The 24,233-nt window shown below is 39.0% G+C and overlaps 1 protein-coding gene across 24 annotated transcripts in view; it reads left to right on the forward strand.

Moving 5' to 3' along the window:
• The window catches only part of SLMAP (sarcolemma associated protein), a 177,803-nt gene extending 155,974 nt beyond the window's left edge, over positions 1 to 21,829 (forward strand). For 16 of the 24 annotated variants that reach the window (XM_062201129.1, XM_062201135.1, XM_062201132.1 and 13 more), the window contains 8 exons: positions 22 to 144; positions 1,291 to 1,365; positions 5,293 to 5,613; positions 6,038 to 6,155; positions 10,674 to 10,845; positions 16,322 to 16,459; positions 18,513 to 18,602; positions 19,953 to 21,829. In XM_062201129.1, coding sequence (XP_062057113.1) covers positions 22 to 144; positions 1,291 to 1,365; positions 5,293 to 5,613; positions 6,038 to 6,155; positions 10,674 to 10,845; positions 16,322 to 16,459; positions 18,513 to 18,596 — 1,031 coding nt within the window. In that variant the 3' untranslated portion in view covers positions 18,597 to 18,602; positions 19,953 to 21,829. The remainder of the gene's footprint in view (positions 1 to 21; positions 145 to 1,290; positions 1,366 to 5,292; positions 5,614 to 6,037; positions 6,156 to 10,673; positions 10,846 to 16,321; positions 16,460 to 18,512; positions 18,603 to 19,952) is intronic. The other 8 variants (XM_062201143.1, XM_062201144.1, XM_062201149.1 and 5 more) reach the window with 1 other exon arrangement.
• Positions 21,830 to 24,233: the final 2,404 nt, after the last annotated feature.

Raw genomic sequence — 24,233 nt, forward strand, 5'->3', positions numbered from 1 at the left:
AAATAAACATGTTTTTGTCAGATGACTTGCAGGGTGCACAGTCAGAAACTGAGGCAAAACAAGAAATTCAGCATCTTCGCAAGGAATTGATCGAAGCCCAGGAGCTAGCTAGAGCAAGTAAACAAAAATGCTTTGAACTTCAAGGTGAGATCAAGATTGCTTTGATTCTTTAGGGGATATGTGGAAGCAACATGGTAGAACTGGATGGCCCCAAAAATGGAGTCCAGAGGCATCACATCTTGTTCCAGACCATGAGATCTTAGGACATTCCATAACTTCTGTAAAAGTTAGGTTTCAGATCAGTAGAACAAGGAGAGGTACAGTTGCTCTGTCTACTTCACATTGTTGATGTGAAGATCAAGTAAGATCTCTACCAGTGAAAGATCTAAATAGTTAATTACATATTACGTACAACAAAAGGAAAAAAACCATAAATTTCTAGTTAAACCTAATAGTAACTACTTTACAAATGTAAATATTTATAAATGTATTCATCAGTAAATGAGAGGATGCAGGCAAAGTTAAGGACAGAATCTGCTAACATCCCAGCTACTTTCTAGTAGCTCCCTTACCTTTAGTATCATAAGCCAGTAGAGTCTGTGCTGCTCCCTGGAACTTATATTTCCGTATCATTTGCAGTAATTACCTGGTGGCAGTCAGTCAGTATCTTGGAAAGGCCTAAAATGAGGGGCATTGAATGGCCCATGGAGTCCTGATGTTTTCTAAGATGATCTTCCTGACCAGAGGAAGATTCACCTTCTGGAAAGGAACAGGGGCTTCCTGTTACTACTTCCTTCCTTTCCTGCTTCTTGAAGACACTTGAACTGGTGGTGACTTAACTTGAAACTTTTGAAGGGTCCAGACTAAAATACTTAGTTACAATGAAAAGACACTAGTAGTAGTTAGTGATTGTCAGTAGACATGAGAAATTTAACTCTGTTTTTTAAAATTTAAGCTCAAAATACTGATTAACAGTTATCAGTAATTCTCATATGAGGAATAGCATATATTATCTTAGTGGTACAATGTCTAGAAAGCCTTCTATTCAATTGATTTTTTTTACTTTTAAAAATATATAGAAATTATATAGATAAAGATTTTTTACTTACTACTGTTTTGTGCTCCTAAAAACTCTAAACTATCTAACTGCTAATACTGATAATACTTACTGCATAACTATTGTTTATTTCAATAATCTGTAGGAGAGAATTTCTTAAAAACTTCCAGCTGCTCAATTCTAAATACTTTCATTATCTCATAAGATTAGATATAATGTGTTTTTATTTTTAGCTCTTTTGGAAGAAGAAAGAAAAGCCTATCGAAATCAAGTTGAGGAATCCAGTAAACAAATACAGGTTCTTCAAGGTATGGAACACCCCAAGGCTGTTTAAGATCCTTATTCTTTGTTTGCTTTTAGTGACTCAAAAGAAATAGAAAGTCAGCAGGCTGAGGGGTCCCCATTTTTCATGGCTTTGGTTCTCTGGAACCTGACATTATAACCAGACTCTTTGTGTAGCCTTTATTTTTATATTTTTAAGAAGATATAAGGGAATACTTCTTAGTACTCTAGTATTAGATGCTTGAAGTGGAGAGAGCAGAGATGATGATTGGGATTGGGTAAGATGGTCACTTTCTGGGTTATGTTGTAAGTTGCTACAGAGAGGGTCTTTGGATAAGAAATCTACTTTGTGCATGAGCTCTTTCGGTGTTGTTATTATATCTAATTCTCAAAACACTTGCACTAAAAATATACTCCACCTGAAATGAATAGTAATCTCTTCACTGCCTTCATTGGAAGTGTCTGCTCTTTGTCCCCAGCACTCTGATATCTCTTTGTCCTGCTTGTTGTCAGGGTCATTACAGAAATGACCAGAAAAAGCTCTGCCAGACAGGTGTTTACTTCAAACCAAAGCTCCTAGAACTGTGAGGCTGTCATTGTGAGATTCCTCAGGATAAGTCTTTCTTTCCTATGCCATTTTAGAACTTGAAATCAAAATTAAATTGCCTTTATTGTGAAAGGAGGAACTAATGGTATTTTAAAATTTTAACTTGGAGGGTAGGTGGGAAGACGTATATATAGACAAGTAATAATAGTTCTAATGAAACAGGGAGTAATTGTATGAGACCTGTGATATTTGTCCAGAAATATCTAAGAGAAAAACGAGTGTTGGGCTCCTCTTTTCTTATGTTTTAGGTGGGATGTTTGCATCATTTAAGGTTTTAAATATTATGTTATGGTCAATTTGAATTTCTGGGATAGGTTATACATGTTTTATATTGAAAACTCTTTAACTCTTACTATAGTTTAATGTTATTATCCTCTAGTTTAGAAAATCTGATTTGCATCCATATTTCCAATCTGAATTGTGAATGGGCGATTTTCCCTAAAGGTTCACAGTGTTGTCTTTTGTTTTAAAGCTGTCTTGCCCAGGCATCATTGAGTGCCCCCTAGTGGTAGCAATGTGTATTTTAGGACTTTATCACAAGCCTGTGATCATCTTACCTCTGGCCAGTTTTGCCTTTCCAAACTTTGAACCTGTTAGTCTCAATCCTTCCTATAAATTTAAAAGGTCTAATGTTTTTTAAAGATTTATTTTATTTATTTGAAAGACAGAGTTACAGAGAGAGGGAGAGACAAAGAGAGAGAGAGAGAGAGAGAGAGAGAGAGAGAGGTCTTCCATCCGCTGGTTCACTCCCTAGATGCCCACGATGGCCAGAGCTAGGCTGATCTGAAGCCAGGATCCAGGAGCTTCCTCCGGGTCTCCCAGGCAGATGTAGGGGCCCAAGGACTCAGACCATCTTCTACTGTTTTCCCAGGCTGTAACAGCTGGATCAGAAATGGAGCAGCCGGGACTCAAACCGGCGCCCATATGGGATGCCGGCACTACAGGCAGTGGCTTTACCTGCTACACCACAGCACCAGCCCCTAATATTTTCTTAAATGCTTGTCTCTGTGACAAACTCCCCCTCTCTAGGCCCTAAATCCTCTTCATTATTCTAATCATTTTCTTTGGAATATTTTCTTTGTGTAATTTCCTTATGTGCTGATTTTTACCAAGCAGAATTTTATAGATTCTTTCCAGCTCAGGTCATTAGAGCCCAAGACCAGATTTTTTTTTTTTTATAAAGATTTATTTATTCATTTGAAAGTCAGAGTTACACGGAGACAGAAGGAGAGGCATAGAGAGAGAGAGAAAGAGGTCTTCCATCAGCTGGTTCACTCCCCAATTGGCTGCAACAGCCAGAGCTGCACCTATCCGAAGCCAGGAGCCAGGAGCTTCTTCCGGGTCTCCCACGTGGGTGCGGGGGCCCAAGGACTTGGGTCATCTTCCACTGCTTTCCCATGCCATAGCAGTGAGCTGGATCGGAAGTGGAGCAGCCAGGTCTCAAACCAGCTCTCGTATGGGATGCTGGCACTGCATGTGGCGGCTTTACCCACTACACCACAGTGTCAACCTCTAAGACCAGACCTTTTAAAAATGTGTAACTTCAGTTAGGCAGTTGTCATTAATTTTATCAGGTCATTAATTCAACCAATAATTTTTTTTTACTTTTTTATTAACAACAATTGTGCATATGTACTGACTACAGTGTGACATTTCAATACACGTAAACAAAATATGTACTTTGGGGGCCGGTACTGTTTTGCAGAGGGTCAAAGCCCTGGCCTGCAGTGCTGGCATCCCATATGGGCGCCAGTTCAATTCCTGGCTACTCCTCTTCCAATCCAGCTCTCTGCTATGGCCTAGGAAAGCAGTACAAGGTGGCCCAAGTCCTTGGACCCCTGCACCCATGTGGGAAACCCAGAAGAAGCTCCTGGCTCCTGGCTTTGGATTGGCTCAGCTCCAGCTAGGCTACAACACTCTCCTCAACCAGTAATTCTTGGTCATTTATTCTGCTATGTATTGGGAAAAGAGCAATGAACATGACAAACATGACATGTACAGTCTGGTGGAACAGATAAACAACAAGCAAATACATACATAATTCATGTCCATTAAAGACTTTAAAGCAGAGTGAAGGGCCAAGAATGGCAGGAAGCCTTTTTTTGTTAGATAAATTTTGAGAGAAGGCCCTTTAAGGAATTGACATTTGAACAAAAAAACTGAACCAACATCAAATGTTTAATCTTATTATTTGACCAAGTAGTTCTCTGTGAATTCATCCCAAGAGAATAATCAGGAGTGCATTATGAACAGCACTGTTTATGGTAATTAAGAACTGAAGAGCCTAAAATGTCTAAAATGAAGGGCTGACCAAATAAATTATAGTGTAAATGATTTTGTTGAAAGATTTTCATCCACAGCCAGCCTTATGTTGTAGTGGGGAAAGCTGCTGCCTGCAGTGCAAGCATCTCATATAGGCGCCAGTTCTACTTCTAATCTAGCTTCCTGTTAGGGGCCTGGGAAAAGCAGCAGAGGATGGCTCAAATATTTAGGCTACTGCCACCCACGTGGGAGCCCCAGATGAAGCTCCTGGTTTGGCTTGGCCCGGGCCTGGTTGTTGCAGCCATATGGGGAAGAAACCAGCAGAGAGAGAATCTTTCTCCACCTCTCCTTCTCTTTGCATAACTGACTATCAAGTAAATAAATAAATCTTAGAAATTCTTTTATAAAAAGGTTTTCATTAACAGGAAGATAAAGAACTCTGTGTGTGTGTATGATAATTCCTCCCTGTTTAATGTTTTTTATTAATTTTTTAGATGTATTTATTTATTTGAAAGGCAGAGAGGCAGAGGCAGACAGAGAGAGAGGTCTTCCATCCTCTGGTTCACTCTGCAGATGGCCATAACAGAAGAAACTGGACTGATCCAAAGCCAGGAGCCAGGAGCTTCTTCCCGGTCTCCCATGTGGGTATAGGGTCCCAAGGATTTGGGCCATTTTTTACTGCTTTCCTAGGCCATAGCAGAGAGCTGGATCAGAAGTGAAGCAGCCAGGACTCAAACCAGCACCCATATGGGATGCCAGCACTGCCGGTGGCAGCTTTACCCACTATGCCACTGTGCCAGCCCCCTTAATGTCTTTATTTATGTATGAAGGCATAGGCAATAATCTAGAAGAATAAAAATGTTACAGTAACAGTTTTCTCTGTGGGGAAGGGGAGATAAATATTACTTTAATTTTTCTCTCTGGAATCGTATTTTGACATTTTTTACATCAAACATGGATTGCTTCTATAGTTTACTCAAGTGCAACAGCTCTGACAACTGGGCTGTGTAGTTGATACAGTGTGAGCTATTTTATTCCTAATTCCTGTGGACTAAGAAAATGATGAATAAATACACTTTTGTAGCCCAACTGCAGAGGTTACACATGGATATTGAGAATCTCCGGGAGGAGAAGGACAACGAAATCACAAGCACTAGAGATGAATTGCTTAGTGCCAGAGATGAAATTTTGCTCCTTCATCAAGCAGCAGAAAAGGCTGCCTCTGAACGGGACACTGACATTGCTTCTTTGCAAGAAGAGCTTAAGAAGGTGAGAGCTGAGCTTGAGCGATGGCGGAAAGCAGCGTCTGAATATGAGAAGGAAGTCACAAGTCTGCAGAGCAGTTTCCAGCTTCGATGTCAGCAGTGTGAGGACCAGCAGAAGGAGGAAGCCACAAGGCTGCAAGGTGAATGAACGCATTTTATCTAAGGCTCCTAACTCTGGACAATGGAATCTTTATCACTTGCACAAAATAACCATTCAGCCTTTTTCTGTCTTTGGTAGCAGTCAATTGCCTGAAAGCAGTGTGTCTATGCTAGGGCTATAAACATATTCTTAAGGTCTGCAAGTTCTGTAATATGTTAAAAATTTTTTATAATTTCATATTTTACTTAAATACTATTAAAATTATTTGCCTTATAAAAGTAAAGTGGAAAAGAATACTATTCCAGTTCAAGGTAATGGAACTTCCTTGGATATAGCTGTAAAGTAACATATATACATGTATTTAAGGGGGGAAAATATATTCTCTGAACTACTTCCTATCATCCTTTGAATTATTATGGAAGCTCTGTTCCTCTATTAACAAATATGTTTTGGAACTATTTTAGGTGAATTAGAGAAGTTGAGAAAGGAATGGAATGTATTGGAAACCGAATGCCATTCTCTAAAAAAGGAAAATGTCTTGTTATCATCAGAACTGCAACGACAGGAAAAAGAATTGCACAAGTATGCAAGAACTCTGTTTTTTAACTTCAAAATCTTTCTTTATCTGAAATTTTCATCTAAATTTAGTGGAATTTTGATATTTAAATACCTTTTTGATGGATTCATGGAATCCAAATTTATTAAATGCTTCTTACTGCTACTTCAAAAAAACCTAAACAAATAGCAAAGATCTGTACCTAGTAGTTGAACTTGCCCTATAAATTCAATGATAATATATTTTAAATACAAAATGTTTTTCTTTCACACCAGTTACCCCTTCTGTTAGTAAGGGTGGTTAGGTAACCATAATAACGAATATATACTACTGAGAAATAGATTCAAGAATTCTCTAAAATCACTTGAATCATTCTAATATCCAGTCCCTTACAGGCAAACCAATGAATGCAGTATATCTATTTGAACAAATATAATGGAGTCCAGTCTTCTCAGCAACCTTTGTCATATTTCAATTTATTTAAAATTGGTTTCCCCTTAAAAGTTTGGTCTATCCCATTAAAAGTTTTCTTCATTTATTTATTTTTATTCTACTCGAAAGGGATAGAACTAGAAAGAAGGACAGAGAGAGAGAGATCCTCCATCCACTGATTCATTCCCCAAATGCCAGCAACAGCTGGGGCAGGACCAGGCTTTAGTCAGGAGCTTGGAACCCAGTCTAGATCACCATCAAGAGTGACAGGAACACAACTACTTGAGCCATTACCTGTTGTCTTCCAGGATGCACATTAGTAGGAAGCTGGATCAAATGTGGAGGTGGGAGGCTAGCACTGTGGTGCAGCAGGTTAAGCCACCATCTGTGGTGCCTGCATTCCATGTTGGTGCAAGTTCAAGTCCAAACTGCTTTGCTTCTGATCCAGCTCCCTGCTAATATGCCTAGAAAGCAGTGGAAGATGGCCCAAGTCCTTGGGCCCTGCAACCATATGGGAGACCAGAAGAAGCTCCTGGCTCTTGATTTGGTTTGGCCCAGCCCTGGCCATTGCGGCCATTTGGGGAGTGAACCAGCAGATGGAAGATCTCTGTCTCTCTTCTCTTTCTCCTTAACTCTTTCAAATAAATAAATAAATCTAAAAAAATTAACTTTGCTTTAGCAAACAATAAATGCAACCAAGTATTTATTTCTTTATCTTATTTTAAGATTTATATGTTTATTTGAAAGTCAGAGTTACACAGAGAAAGCGAGGCAGAGAGAAAGAGAGAGGTCTTCCATCCGCTGGTTCACTCCCCAGTTGGCTGCAACGGCTGGAGCTGCCCCAATCCAAAGCCAGGAGCCAGGAGCTTCCTCCGGGTCACCCACACAGGTGCAGGGGCCCAAGGACTTGGGCCATCTTCTACTGCTTTCCCAGGCCATAGCAGAGAGTTGAATCAGAATTGGAGCAGCTGGGACTCGAACCGGTGCCCATATGGGATGCTGGCACCACAGGCAGTGGCTTTACCTTCTTTGTCACTGCACCAGCCCCCCAAGTATTTATTAAAGAAACAAAAAGAAAATATGTGTGGGACTCAAATCAGGCACTCTGGTATGTGATACAGTTATCCCAAACAGTATCTTAATTGTCCAATCGAATGTTCACCCTTATTTATATTTTTTTTAAATGCTTATTTCCATCTGTTCGAAGGCTAAATGAAGTAGACGGAGAGATCTTCCATCTGCTTTTTCTTTATTCTTCAATTTTTTTTAAAGCTTTATTTACTTATTTGCAAGGCAGAATTACAGAGAGGCAGAGGCAGAGAGAGAGAGAGGTCTTCCATCCACTGGTTCACTCCCCAAATGGCCAAAACTGGGGGAGCTGGGCTGATCCAAAGCCTGGAGCCAGGAGCTTCTTCCAGGTCTCCCACTCAGGAGCAGGGGCCCAAGGACTTAGGCCATCTTCTACTGCTTTCTCAGCCCATAGCAGAGAGCTGGATTGGAAGTGGAGCAGCCAGGACTGCAACTGGCACCCATATGGGATGCCGACACTGCAGGCGGAGGCCTTACCTGCTATGGCCTCTATCTGCTTATTCACTCCTTAAATGCGCACAACTCCTGGGGTTGGGGCACATCAAAGCCAGGAGCCCAGTACTCCATCTAGGTCTCCCACAGGAGAGTGGCAGAGGTCCAAGCACTTGAGCCATCATTTGCTGCCACCCAGAATGCATTAGCTAAAGCTAGATCAGAAGTGGAACTGCTAGGATTCAGACTCCCACACCTATATGGGATGAGGGCATCCCAATAGCAGTTTGTGTGTAGCACCACTGTGCTGCAACACCTTCCCTGTTTTTATTAGTTTTTTAAACAGTATTTATGCACTAAATCTGAGTATGACAGTAGTGTTATGTTTCTTAATAAAGCTACTCTTAATGAATCCCAGCCCCTTCCCACCAGTATGCCAAAAATGGGGCTCTTTACTGTCTTGTTAACCTTATGTTTGCACTCCTAGAGAGCATTAAGTTTAGCAAAAGTTTATAAACTTTTATTTATTTATATAGAAGACATCAAAAAGTTCATCGAAAGTGTGATTAAAAGATAGGTTTGTCTTGGTGCAAAATACTTTTAAATCCACATATAGGTTTTTCCTAACACATTCTCTGAACTTGCTGAAGGCTCCTTGTATGTGGAAATGAGCAGATCCTCCGTGTTTACAGTACATTGGAACAAATTGTTTGGTATAAAGTATATGTAAGGGTAGCGGAGTGTGGCGTAGTGGGTAAAGCTGCCGCCTGCAATACCAGCATCCCATTTGAGCACTGTTTTGCGTTACGGCTGCTCCACTTCCGATTCAGCTTTCTGCTATGTCCTGTGAAAGCCAGTAGAAGATGGCCCAAGTCCTTGGGCCCCTGCATCCTCGTGGGAGACTGGGAAGAAGCTTCTGGCTCCTGGCTTCAAATCAGCACAGCTCTAACCGTTGCGGCCAATTGGGTAGTGAACCAGAGGATATAAGACCTGTCTGTCTCTGTCTCTCTCTCTCTCTCTCTCTCTATCTCTATCTCTCTCTCCCTCTCTGCCTCTTCTATCTCTGTAACTCTGACTTTCAAATAAATAAATAAATCTTTAAAAAAAATAAAGTATATGTAAGATGATGTCGGTGAATCCATTTCGTATGGCATTCTGTCAAACAAGAAATACTAATGTTTGATTGCCAGTGCTGATTATCTTAATTATTCTTGTTTTGGAAGTACTGATATTTTAAACGTTCAGACTTGATCCCTCATTTTTGAGATGTGATTAATCTGAATCTGGCAGACTCTTAAAATATTTTTTAAATTGCTTCACATTTTGTTTGAGCATTGAAAAGCAAACCTAAGAACTTGTGAGTAGAAGCATGTGGTTTAAAAATACTGTGCCCTAGAAAAGTGGGACATGTTGGATTATTAGGTCATCTGTGTAACCTCATATAAGGTAGTTGAGACAGATTGATTCTGTGTCTTCAATTTTTCTGGCATAATAGTTCTCCAGATTCATTAGGTAGCCTCCCCAGCATGTAATGGTATTTAGAAGCTAGTCTTCCTTTGGAGTGTTAGGTGCCATTTAGCACCTGTATTAGCCTATCTGTATCAAACTCACTCCTAAGAATCTGCCTAGCAAATAAATGGAATGGGATTTGTACTCTGCAGTTGCTCAGTTAATGGGTCTGATTCCTAGCCATTCTGAAAGGTATAAAACAGTCCCTTGAAAACCTTATTCTCTGTGAGCTGTTTATAGGGAAGCAAATTCTCTATTGCACCACACTATGGCTTTTCATTCTCTATTGTCTATGATGTATAAGAAGTTGAACAGTGAGTTCCTGTTCCTATGTATCAAACTTTCTGATGTATAAATCATGGAGGAGTTTTTTTGACGTCAAATTGTAAAAATAATCAGAGTTTAACCTGTAGCACAGCCTCAGCAGTTACTGCATCCAACCCTCTTATTTGACAGTGGAGATCACTGAGGCCCTCTTGTGTTATTTGTGTCTGAATAACATGGCATAGATATAAGAGCTCAAGAAGTGTTTATTCTCAGAAGAAAACACGCCACAGCTAAATATTGTCAGGGCCAGGGTCTAGAGCCCAGGCACCGAGTGCTTCGTCCAAGTCCTACCTAATGCTTCCCCCAATTTGCTCTAATTTCTCACTTGTGCAGGTTTATCTTTGTTTGACTTGGCAGTAGCTCCTAAGCTTTGAGTCTCTGGCTCCATCGTATTTGTCAGACGCTTAAAATTAGAAGAAAAAAAGTTGAAAAATGTATATTCTTTTCTATAGAAGGTCTACTTTGAGTTTATGACACAATTAATATAATTTGACATAGCGAAATATACAGTTATGTGCATCCTACTTCTATTGTGTGCTTTTCATTCTGTATATTTAGTAGGTACAGCTTTAAACTTACAAATTTATTCAGTGCTTTAATGCTTTTTACATGTTCAAAATATCTCATTCTTTCTTCTACTTTTCTTTCATTCACTGGAATCCATTCTGTCCTCCTAGTAAGATGTGTAAGGTATTGGACTTCCTGCTGGGTCTAGTTTCTACCTGTGAATAACTATCTTGATATTTTTGTTGCAGTTCTCAGAAGCAGAGTTTAGAGCTTACCAGTGATCTCAGCATCCTTCAGATGACTAGGAAAGAGCTTGAGAACCAAATGGGATCCTTGAAAGAACAGCATCTTCGTGATTCAGCTGATTTAAAAACTCTTCTCAGTAAGGCTGAAAACCAAGCAAAGGATGTACAAAAAGAGGTAAAGCGAAAAGACATTATGAGCCCAATTATGGTTGGACTTAAAGCCAAAAGCAAATCAGATATTCATGCTAGTTAGAAATAAAGGGAAGCAAAAGTCACATTACCTGTCATAAAGTTGATATTTGGAGCATTCTGTCTGGTAATTTCTAACTGTGTAACATGGTCCATATATACAGTATTCATCAGTGGTGTTTGGTTTCAAAAATACAAATATGCGAAATTACACTTTTTCTCCAGCAATTAGTTGACCTATATGAGAAGTCCTTTGTACCAGATCCCTCGATCTATTATCTTTGAAAGAGAATGTGTTATTTAACTTAGAATACTTTTGGGAAGCAAAATAGAGCCATGCTATAAGGCTGTCTGAACCCTTCAGGTGAAAATGACCTGAAAAGTTACTTAAAATTTACTTTACAGCCAGCCAGCCAAACACATGTTCTGTAGCCTTTTACTTTTCTTCCCCCATACCCTTTCTCCTTCTTCACAAATATGCATGTTCACTTTCATGTCATTTGCTTAAAACCTGGACATGGCAGCTATTTAAATAATGATGTTAAAAATGGTAAGAGTCTACTTTAAAGCAGAGACCCTCCCGACTTCTCCTAACCAAGACAGGTACCATTTACTTCCCAAAGCTTTGGAATTGACTGCAAGGCAGTAAGAGCTGTGTTCAGTAAAGGCTGGCCTCATACCACTCTCCGCGTCTGCATCTGACCGGCATGGGGGAATGGAAGAGGCTGCTAAAGCTTGATCTACTGATCAAGGGCCGCTCTAGTAGGGCTCTTTGTCAGTTGGAAGGAATCTGAAGACAACGCTTTGTTTTTAATAATGAATTTTCCCAAAATTATTTCTAGAAGATTTGTTTTATCAATGCAGTTTTTCTTTGCCCTCTCCTTTCCTTGTAGTATCCTGAACTTGGAAATGATTGTTGTTCTTCTATCATCATGTTTGTTCCTAAAGAAAAAAACTGTAACATTTTTTATTTTCATCTGGACATATTGGTTTGTAATATGTTCATTTTTGCCTTGCTAAGGATATGTGTTTTAGGAGAAATCTCAATTTATTTGGTTGGAACACAAATTGTGTGCCAAAGTAAATATTCTGTTATTTAATACTGTAAGCACTTTGTGTCCTTCCAGTCCATACTCCATAATTCTTTCAAAATCTGGGAAGATTGATATGGTTGGAAGGAGAATCTGTTGTATGTTACTGTGAATGCATTAGCCATTTTGTTGCATTATTTGTTTGCCTGTTTTTAGTCACTGAGCAATCAGTGCAAAATGCTTTAACTGTTTCCACAAATGGCAGTGGCATGTTGTCACAGCATCTAAATTGTTGATAGTATTTCGAATGCATTAAATGCAGCACATTTAAAAATATGTCTGATTTTGTCAATATGTTTCTTTTCAATGTTCTTGTTCACTGTTTTCCATTGTAAAATGATGTACAGTCAGTCATGCTTTTGTAAAGATGTGAAATTGCTCTTTCCGTTTGTCCTGTTGTCAACATATTTGATACTAGTCTGTAACTAAAATATCTTTTAATGAGGTTCTTATCACTGTATAATCTACTGCAAATGAGTGATTACCTTTCATTAACACACACTTATTCTTTTCAATGTTTCCCCTTTTACTCCCTTCTCTCATAGAATCATATTTAATATGCAGTGTAATGATTGTGTATCTTCTGCACTTTAACAGGCTAACCTATCACAAGATAAGCAAGCTCAAATATGGTTATTTTTATAAAAATGAACCAAAGATTTTGATCATATTGTGTGATAGTTCCTTCTTAATGAGGGCTGAGCATGTTTTTCGCCTCAGGAAGCAAAATGGAATGAAAACGACATCCAAGCAAGATGTGAAACGAAAGCTGCAGAAGTGACCTTTGTCCCATAATTAAATTTTATATATGTGTTGCAGCTTTCAGATAAACACTTAAAGAAAAAGTACATGAGAAAAGTAAATTTTAATTTTCAATATTAAGAGAAAATAATGATGTATCACCTTTATATTTGACTTTAGAAAGCATCTATAGGTTTTTTTTAAAAAGATTTTATTTATTTCAAATGTAGAGTTACAGACACAGAGAGAAAGATCTTCCATCCGCTGGTTCACTCCCTAAATGGCCACAACAGCTGGAGCTGAGCCGATCCGAAGCCAGGAGCCAGGAGCTTTCTCTGGGTCTCCCACATGAGTGCAGGGGCCCAAGCAATTGTGCCATCTTCTGCTGCTTTCCCAGGCCATCAGTGGGGAGCTGAATCAGAAGAGAAGCAGCTGGGACACAAACCAGCGCCCACATGGGATGTTGGCACTGTAGGCAGAGGCTTAGCTTACCATGTCACAGTGCTGGCCCCCTATATATTTTAATTTAGTAGGAATACCCAAAATTTAAGAAATCACAAAATGTTGAGCACATAAGCTCAACCTGCAAAAACTGATTGAAAAAAGTTGTTTGGCTTCACCATCTTCCTGTGGGGTCAGAGTCTTTTCCATCCACCCACTTGCTGGAAGTAAGCAGCAGGATCTTCCTGTCTGAGCTGTCTTCCTCTGGTTCAGCTTCAAAAGTCCTGGAATGGAGAAATGATTAAATGCTTTAATGTAAAGGGCAGGCTGGATGTAAGAAAAGGAAAGCAAGGGAAAATTTTGATCAACAAAGAACTTTTTACTTCTTCTTTTTAGTTACTGTTAAGAGTCAAATCACATCATGGATCGTTGAGAATTGATTATAGTTTAAGGTGTAGAAACTAGGCTAAGTACAGTGACTTTGCCATGGCAGTTGGCTAGTAACCTTCTGCTTCCTGGAAGGAAATCCACAGACCTTCACATCAACTGGAAAAAAATTGCCATAAAGCCCATGAGTCTTATTCTTTAGTTCATTCTTCAGTATTCTACCCAGGTTTGTTTTGGAAACATTGTTAGGTAGCAGTTTCTGTCATTTTTTATCTCTTCCCTACTCATACATTTCTTCTCCCCTTATAGTAACCTATGTGTTAACCCTAACCACCTCCTCTTGCCTCCTTCTTTCCTGTCTAATGTTTTTATACATTTTCATCCTTCTCAATATTGATCTTATTTTCATAAAGATTTATTTTATTTGTTTGAAAGACAGAGTTAAAAAGTGAGGTAGAGACAGAGAGAGAGGTCTTCCATCCACTGGTTCACTCCCCAGATAGCCATCACGATCCGAAGCCAGGAGCCAGGAGCTTCTTCTGGGTCTCCCACGTGGATGCAGGGGCCCAAGGACTTGGGCCATCTTCTGCTTTCCCAGGCCATAACACACAGCTGGATTGGAAGTAGAACAGCCAGGTCTCAAACCGGCACCCATATGGGATGCCAGTGCTTAAGGCCAGGGCTTTAACCTGTGCTACAGTGCTGGCCCCCCTCAATATTAATCTTTTAAATTTTTTCTTTATTTGAGATACATTGAGAGAGCTCCCATCCACTGCTTCATTCCCCCAAATCCAGCAAGAACTGGGGCTGGTCCAGGCCAAGGCCAAGATCCAGGAGCTTAATCCAGGTCTCCCATATGAGTGGCAGGGAGGTTTATCTCCTGCATCCCATTAGAAGTAAGCTGGAATTGAGAGCAAATCTGGGTCTCAAACTCAGGGCCTCCAATGTGAAATGAAGGCTTCCCAAACTATCTTAACCACTAGGCCAAATGCCCACCCGCATATTCATCTTTATTGAGCATAATGGTGAACTCCTAATTAGTCAATCCAAGATACTTATATTATTCAGAAGCACTATTATAAATATTCCTTTATTGAAGAATTTCTAGGATGTACGTAGATTAGGATTTAGAAACTTTCCAGCCTTGTAGGCTATATTGAAGGAAGAAGTAGAACCTTTCTGATATGACACATCCATGGTATATTTATTTTCTATTCAGTACTTTTCTTTCTGCCTTGCTGCTTTTTTTTTTTTTTTTTTAAATTTTTGACAGGCAGAGTGGACAGTAGAGGGAGACAGAGAGAAAGGTCTTCCTTTTTGCCGTCAGTTCACCCTCCAATGGCTACCGCGGCCTGCACGCTGCGGCCGGCGCACCGCGCTGATCCGAGGGCAGGAGCCAGGTGCTTATCCTGGTCTCCCATGGGGTGCAGGGCCCAAGCACTTGGGCCATCCTCCACTGCACTCCCTGGCCACAGCAGAGAGCTGGCCTGGAAGAGGGGCAACCGGGACAGGATCGGTGCCCTGACCGGGACTAGAACCCGGTGTGCCGGCGCCGCAAGGCGGAGGATTAGCCTACTGAGCCGCAGCGCCAGCTTCTACCTTGCTTCTAAAAGCTTTATATTTGATAGGGTGGGGCAGCAGAGTCAGGGACAGAGGCACATCTATCAGCAGAACAGGTTCTGATCTTTGACTGGAAGTCCAGCTTGCAAGGAAGATGTCTAAAAGGGGAACCTGTCTAGAATTCCAGTCTTCTGGGGCCATTTAAAGTAGGGGTGGGTCACACCACATTTCACATTGGTCTTCCTTATGCTCATGGGAGAGCTAGTTTGTCTGAAAGTCAAATTATATACAGTGAACCATTTTCCAGGGCAGGAAGTAGCAAGTTTCACTATAGTAAAACTTCTTTCTTAAACAGATTTCTTTAAAAATATTTTTAGATTTATTTATTTTATGTATTCGAGAGAGAAAGAGAAATATTTCCCATCCTCTAGTTCATTCCCCAAATTCCCACAATGGCTGGAACTCAATCTAGGTCTCTCATGGGGGTGGCAGGAACCCAACTACTTGTGCAATGACTTGCTACTCCCAGGGTGTGCATTAGTAGAAGCTGTAATCAGGAGAGGAGCCAGGACTTGAACCCAGGTACTCAATATGGTACGTGGGTGTCCCAGATGGTATCTTAACTGCTATGCCAAATGCTCACCCCTAAAATTATTTTTAATTGATGCTTTTAAGTAGAGAGATCAAAATTTTCCAATCATAGTGGTAAGTATTTTTGATACATTTCTTTGCTTCATTTGGCTAGAAAATTCAATCAGAACACTTTAGTGCCCAGTGATGCTGGAATGCTGGATAAAAAAAAGCCTGTTGGGAGTTAATGTCTTTTTACTTTGAGACTCAAATAGCTTGGCTGACTTTGTCCAGGATGTAAACCCAAGCTTCCTAATACTGCCATTTAATTAGGCTATGGAATTTTTCTTTACTTTTCTTTTGCTCAGTTTAACATTTTGCTTTTCTCCTATTACTTACTTGTTGGAAACAGTGGCCTTTTATATTAGAAACAGATGACAAATGGTGACTCCTGTTAATTTTTTTTTAACTTCAGGGCCAGAAACTTCTTATATAAATTCACGTCAACATTAAAAACATGAGCACACAAGATTCTTAGCTTGCTTAAAACAAAAAGCCTTAACTTTGGTGTTGCAGTTGACTAAATAGGGTCTGGTATATAAGCCTGAATAAAACCATAACTTCATACCCGTTTTAAGTTGAGTCTGCACACTCTTTTTTCTTTGCCTTTAGTATGAAAAGACACAGACTGTACTCTCAGAACTGAAGTTGAAGTTTGAAATGACTGAGCAGGAAAAGCAATCAATCACAGATGAGCTCAAACAATGTAAAGACAACCTGAAGCTGCTCCAAGAGAAAGGAAATAATAATGTAAGTCTTTGCAAACTTGGCTTAGCTTTGACTGAAAGGCAGGTGAGAAACTGGAAATTGATTTTCAGTGGACTTTATTACTGATTTGGGAAGCTAATGGCCTGGGGTACAAATGAAATAAGCTTTTCATTATGAAATTCCACGACAGAACCATTGTGTTGTCAATATTTTTTAGTAGGAATTTGTCCTTTTAACCTGTACCCCTAGAAGAGCCTGAGTACTGCCTGGACGAAGAGCCCTGTTTGCAATCAAACAGCTTACCTAAGAACTGTCAGCTTTTCCCACTTAAGTCTGAAGTTCTGTCACTAAGCCATCATCTGGCTCTTGTTCCTCCTCTGCTGGAAAATGAAGCAGTGTACCACCAGGGATCCATTTAAGGAAAAGTAGTGCATGTTGACCCTTAGTGTTTGGTTGTGTCAAAAACAATGGAGCCTTATTTATGGTTTTCATTTTATACCAATAATGTTTTCACTGAGGCACATCCTAAAAAGCTTAGTGTTTTATTTGGCATCCTGTAAATATAAGGAAATACTTGGTGAGTTTCTTTAGGGCTTCTTGAGAAAGAAAGAGAGATGGAGAGAGAAATGGAAAGGAAGAAAGAAAGGAATGGTGGAAGGAAGGAAAAAAGAAGTTTAGGACATTCTGGTACTGGTATAAATTGAGTTTAATAGCATTTATTTCCTCTTGTTAGAAAGGCAGTGGTCTGTAAAAAGATGTTATACTAAATAAATGTTGTGTTGTACGTTTTGGTGATCATTGCCTTTGTGGGCCCTAACTGGTGAATGTTCTATGTGGTTGGTTGTGCTCTGACTTATTTCAAACCCTTGTCACGGCTTGAACACTGCAGTGGGTTTGAGCCACATGCTTCCTACGGAGGAAGGCACTCTGCCTAACTTGCAGCACGTGTATAAGATTGATGTTGCATGGCCATCCAGTTATGCAGTTGCACACAGAATGCTCAGGAATTGTGTCCAACTGTCCTTGGCTTAAGAAAGTCTTAGTTTGTAAACAATAAAGCTTTGCTGCTTAGGTAGAAACCTTTTAAAAATTGGTGAATTATTAATATGGAAGCTTTATGCTAAGTGAAAATAGATTCCATTTTTTAAGAATAAATCTACATTTTAACAGGTAGATTATTGAACTCTTCTAAAAACCAGATCTTAATAGTTTGATTACTTCTTCTTTTGTATTAATTCATATCCCTCTGATTATGGAATTTTAGTCTACTTCCTGTTAAATAAACCTATGAAAACATGTGGCGTAATAAAAATCCTCTGTACTATTTAGAACCTTTTTAAAAGTAGGAGTACTATTATTATTTGTAGTTATAAAGAGTCCACCGTAGGTGTGAATTTCCTTTGTGATATTGAACTTAATGTACTAAAATAGTACTCTGTAATAACATTCATGGAATAATTCCCTCTCAGTCATAAACATTAATTATATTCTGGTAACATAACTGAAAGTCCTGAGACTCAGACGCCTTTTTTTAATATACCAAGGGATTACCAGGCATTGTGTTACACCTCTTTCCTGATTTAGGAAGTATGCATTATCAAGGGCATTTATTTTTAAGCTTGAAAGCAATACCATCTCATAAACAAACGAGTTGTGGTTGGGGGTGGGGGGAAAGATTTTCATGGAGAGATAAAATAAACCTTAATCATTGCCAAGGGAGCACATTATCAAATAATGGATTCCAGATTTGTAACAAAAATAATGATATACTGTCAAGCAGAGCATCAGTTGGTGAAATGTTGTCGTTGCTCTGTCTTAATGTGCTGCATTTCATTAGAGTGCTAAGGACACCCACGTTGCCCAATGCCTCCAGCTGTTCCTTTTCAGCTGGTAATTTGCCAACATACATACCACAGTCCATCGTTCTGGATTGTGTTAAATGTCTTTAAAATGTTTGAATCAGTTTGAAACCTGAGTGGTATACTTCTATTACCTCAGTCTTCCTTCCCTGCCTTCTACCCCACTGGGGTCTAAATCATCTTATCTGATTTTTTTCATAGCATAAAATGATTTTAATATCCCTTGCCTTCTTTAGCCTTCCATATTACAACCCGTCCCAGCCGTATTCATCGGCCTATTCCTGGCTTTCCTGTTTTGGTGTTTCGGTCCATTGTGGTAGAGAAAGGTACAAGCACTACTGTTGAGTCCATGTCTGTTTGTCCCCGTCACCTGTTTGTGCCATATTTGTAATATAGTGCATGGCAAAACCACACAGGTATTTTGATACCTGAAGCAAACCCTTCATTTAGTATGCCATGTATTTGTGTCATACCAGTGAGCTGAACAATCAAAACTAATCACATAACATTTTGTCTTGTTTCCTTTGTAGTAATTCTAACCATGAATTAATCCTAACCTAACCAGTGGTTAATATGCTTCCTTTAACTGAGTCTTCATCTTTAGCAAACTGGACTAAATGATACATTTCTGCAGTATTAGTAACCCCTTCCCCATTATGTGCTTAATTAGAGTTGAATGAGAAATGAAGAGTTTGCCTCTTTGAAGTTTTCAGCCTGTCTTCTTACCCCTCCTCCATACCCATCTACCCTTCCATAGTAAAGAATTTCTTTCTTTCGACATTTTACCTATTTACACTATGTGTGTGAAGATTAAAAAAGAGTGAAATTAGCATAATGAACTATTAACTTACAATCTCAGCCCCAATATATGCTTAATTGTCAGAAATAAGCCTGTCCCATTTCTTTTTGAGCTGTTATCTGCAACATCAGAATATTTCTTTAAAAACTAATTTTTTCATTGAGACTCTTGGAATACTAGTAAAAATAAAGCTGACAACCAAAGCATGATGAAATTATAAATGCCTCTGAAAGGGGATAGCACATCCATGCTTGGCCATAACCAGCATGCATATTACAGTGTATGGGATGATCATATGGCTTTATTATACCAGATAAGATCTTTACCAGAAGTACCACATAGATGGGCCCCTAATGACCACTCTGTCTTAAACCCCATCAAATTTTGTCTTCTGTGCTATGATTTCACATCAAAGCATCAAAGCCCAGGCCACTTTCTTTCTGTCACCTTAGTTACCAGCCCCATTTATAAAACTATCCTAACATGTGAGTCTGGTTTTCATCAAGAAATAAACATTTTAGGCAGAAAAATACTACAGGTGTCCATGTCCATCAGTTATGTTGGAATATGTGGACTGTGAAGTAAATAAAGCAGGTGAAGCCCCAAGGGTTTCTTGCAAGTTGCTAGCAGGTTTCCGTTATAAAATAGAGCTGAAAACTTCCTGGGACTTTCCTGGGGTGGATTAGGCTTCCAAACAGTGGTCCTGCACTCCCTCTTGTTTTGTTTTGTTTTTTTCAAACTTAGTTTTTCACAATACAAAAATAAAAGATTTGTCCAGTATTCTGTTAGTATTCAGGACTCTCTGGAACCAAGGGGTTAATAGGTATGACAAAAGAGGGGAGAATGTGATATTGACTCTTGGTTTCTTTCCACACAGAAACCCTGGCCCTGGATGCCCATGTTGGCTGCCCTGGTTGCGGTGACAGCCATCGTGCTGTATGTGCCAGGTCTGGCCAGAGCTTCTCCGTGAGAGTGTTTCTTGAGTCCGTACACCGTCCTCCCTCTAGAAGCTGGCATCACACTCATGCTGGGGAAAAACAGAACCATTTTCTTCCTTTTTTACCTCTTAAAACAACAGAAGTGCAAGAATACAACTGTAGGGTCATTGCTTTAAATTATATAAAATGTATCTGTCTATAAAGAGGATATAAAATTGTGACTTTATTCTACTGTAAGCAATAATTTGCTTGCAATTTTTCATGTAATTTTTAAATTAGTTTGTTGAGATTCTGAATATTATGGTGGCCTAAAGTAGGCTTCTTGGTACACCAAATTATTTATAACATTAAATTTATGGGTATTTTACTCTGAATTCTGATGACTAGATAATTCATTTTTCTGATTCGATTACTACCCGAACCAAACAACCAATACATACATGGGAAGAAAGGCCCTGTGTGCTCAGTGCCTATCAGTTTGAAATATACACACATATATATATATTTTTTACATATTTACGCCATTTTTACTTATTATAAAACCACTGAGCTATTGGGAACAAGATTTAGAGACAACTATTTGTGTGGGTTTTTTTTTTTAAAGGAAAAATACATTTGAAAAATATTCTGTGAGAGTGATAATTTGGGAATATGTGCACGCTTGTTCAGCCTTAATGTGACTTGAAGATGTGGAGGACATCAGCTTTGAAAAACTTTCCATGAGAGTTGTGTATTTTCTTGAGCAAACTGAAGTATTTCTGGGAGCAAAAACAGTAATTACACAATTTCAGTGCAGTCAACCAAACTGTTGAGTCAATTGGAATGTAAGTTATTAAACCTCATGTATTTAAAGAGATATTTTCTTTAAAAGCCAAGTTACTTTCTCATATACAGCATTTTAGGAAGCATGATTTTTTTTTTCTGTCATCTGTTCCTCCAAGCATGTTTAATTGAAGAAAGAATTAATATCACTTTAGATAAGCTTTTATTGACTTAATTTGGTTATGATGTTTTGGAGCTAATTCATGTGCAAGGTGGCTGTTGTTATTACCAACAGATGTCCTGGTTGGGTATGCAAATGGTTATTTTCTTTTTATTGTTGTTAATTGGGACTTTCTGTTCATGAGAAGCACTATTCCCAAGATTGATAGTGTTCCATGCACAATGAAGCACCTAAACACTGCTTGATGTTATAAAATTTAAAACACAGACGTGAAAGTTTAGCTATGGTTTTGTGCGGCACCATAGTTATGTCAATAAAGTTTATTTAGGTCATAGAGTATCCTAAAGGATCACATAGTTAAATTTTTCAGTCAATGAAGAATGAAAAGGAATGTCAGTGAATTGGTTTGAATGTTCTTTGGCAATCCACAGGTCTAGCCATATATTGAAATAGGAGTTTAGGATATAATTTGCCTTGTGATGTTTGGCAGTCATTGTTTGTACTTTAAAGGTTATATTTTAAGCTATTTGAGATTGCTGTTTGGGAGGATCATTAGATTTGTGGAGGAATTAGTCACAAATGACTTGTAGGAAATACTGTCATATAGTTCATTTCATCATTTTTTGTTGCAGGAAGCCACTCCACCACAGAATGCTAATATGCCAGTGGTACCCAGTACCTCTTGTATATAGGTTATTGCAAATATTGTTCTGAAATGCTTAACTTCAGAATTACATTTTTTAAAGTAAATAATTGTTTTAAATCTATTTTGTAAAGATATAAAGTACAATAGAATTTCTGGAGTACAGATTAAACTATTTGCACTAACACACGTGATGTGCATGATTTAATAAAATAACTTTACTCTCCCTATGCATGTTTGAGTTGGGTATCATTGAAATTCTTAGTGCTGCCTCTACTATTGAGTTATTAATAGTCTTTTCCTGAAATGATTCTTTATGCAACATAGCATACATTTATTTGGTGTTCAAGGTTTAAAAGAAAACACTGAGCCTTCGTTCAGGTTTTGTTAGGCTTTTATTTGACTTACTGCTCTAGAATTTTTTTCCCTTTTAATATGGCTGTTGTTAAAATGTGACACACTTGCCAGACAAGTCTCATTAACTCTAAGATATAATATCAATATTTACTTTATTCAAATTGAGTAAATGGGTTTTTGTAGTTCCAGATTTTCTCAAGAATCTAAGTGAGCCTATTAATGTGCAGAACCTCTAGTGTTGTTCACTTTGCTTCCAGTAGGATTATTCACAAGTAAGGATGGAGTCATTAAGAAGTTTTAAGCATTGCAGTTAGGAATTGAATGATCCCATAGTGATCCATTTAAGAAGTATTCACAGTTGCTAAATGGTGGGGTCAGAAAATGAAGGATGTGATGTTTGAAGCTAAATAGATTTGTGTTGGCATCTTGATGCCACTTTTTATATGCCTTGTTAGGCAAATCGCTTATTTTCTCAGTCCTCATTTCCTCATCTATGAAATGGGGAGGATATTTACATTTGTGGTGGTAGAGTGGAAGCTAAAAGATAATTTATGTAAAGTACCATTCAAGCAGTAAGAGAATGTCACACTAAAAAAATTGCAGTTATTAAAGTTTTAGCTAAACCAGTACATCTATTTTAAATGAATTGATTGACTCAACCATTAAGAATTTCTATGTGGGGGCCAGTGCTGTGGCTTAGCAGATAAAGTCACCACCTGCAGTGCTGGCATCTCATATGGGCGCCTTTTCAAGTCCTGGCTGCCCCACTTCTGATCCAGCTCTCTGCTACGGCCTGGGAAAGCAGTGGAAGATGGCTCAAATCCTTGGGTCCCTGCACCCATGTGGGAGACCTGGAAGAAGCTCCAGGTTCCTGGCTTAGGATTGGCCCAGCTCTGGCTGTTACGACCATTTGGGGAGTGAATCAGTAGATGGAAGACCTCTCTCTCTCCCTCTGTCTTTTTCTGCCTCTGTGACTCTTCCTTTCAAATAAATGAATAAATCTTTTTCTAAAAAAAATTTCTATGTGTATAAATGAGATTAGACTACAACATTTTGAATCCTAAAAAAGCATTGTCACCTTGTTCATCCCCTTTATAGTTGTCACTTTAGGAAATAGTAACTAAGTTTGGTATTGAACCAATTACCCAAAGTAGTTTTGGAATTCCTATTTTAATGGTCTTCAGAGCCACTTTGAATCACATGTGAAAACCAGACACATGCTGTACATTGAGAGGCTTTCAGCCGAAAATAGTATTGCCCAACCTGAGCTCTCACATTAGTCACCAGACTTGACCCAAAGTGACTTGGCTGCTTCCAATGCTTTTGTATCTATCAAAAAGTTAGAAATCTAGGGCATGTGTTATAGCAAAGCAAATTAAGCTATTGCTTGGAACACCCACATCCTTATTAGAGCACTGCTTCCAGTCCCAGTTAGTCCACCTCAGATCCAGCTCCCTGCTGATGTGCCTAGGAAGCAGCAGATGACTCAGCAGATGGGTGTTGAGTTCCTAACACCCACGTAAGTCACCTAAATATCCAGGAATGGGTCATTGGCTAAATAAATAAATGTTGCTAGGGGCCTGCACTGTGGTTTAGCGGCTAAAGCTGATGCCTGTGACACAGTCAGCCCATGTGGGTACCAGTTCATATCCTGGATGCTCCACTTCAGCCCAGCTTCCTGCTAATGGCCTGGAAAAAGCAACGGAGGATGACCCAAGAGCTTGGCCCCCTAATACCCAAGCGGGAGATCTAGAGGAAGCCCCTGGCTTCTGGCATCGGCCTGGCCATAGGGCCGTCTGTGGATGGCCACCTGGCCACCGGCAGATAGAGGACCTCTCTGACTCTACCTCTCTCTGACTCTGACCTTTAGATAAGTAAGTGAATATGTATGTGTATATATATAGCCACCCTGCAGATTACTATACTTTTATATGGAAAGTTTGTTCAGATTACATTAAGTCAAAGAAATATTAGTGTAAAATAGCCCTGGTTTTATAAAAGAAAGAATATAGATAAACAAGATATGTTTATAGTGAGAGGACTTGGGAAGATTTATACACAGGCTATGGTAGTGTTTGTTTTTGTATGATAGGTGAATTCCCGTCCGTCGTTATGGTTTTAGTTAGTAAATATATACTGCTTTTGTAAATTTTTAAAAAGCTATTTGGTTTTGCTTAAAAGTAGAAACAAGAAGTTTCCAAATTGGTTTTTCCATAGCTGAATGAGTAATTAACTTGACAAAGTACCTACCTTCAAAGGGGGTCGTGTTCATTTGCA

Source organism: Lepus europaeus, chromosome 9 (genome assembly GCF_033115175.1).
Source record: "Lepus europaeus isolate LE1 chromosome 9, mLepTim1.pri, whole genome shotgun sequence".
In the NCBI taxonomy this organism is placed as follows: Eukaryota; Metazoa; Chordata; class Mammalia; order Lagomorpha; family Leporidae; genus Lepus; species Lepus europaeus.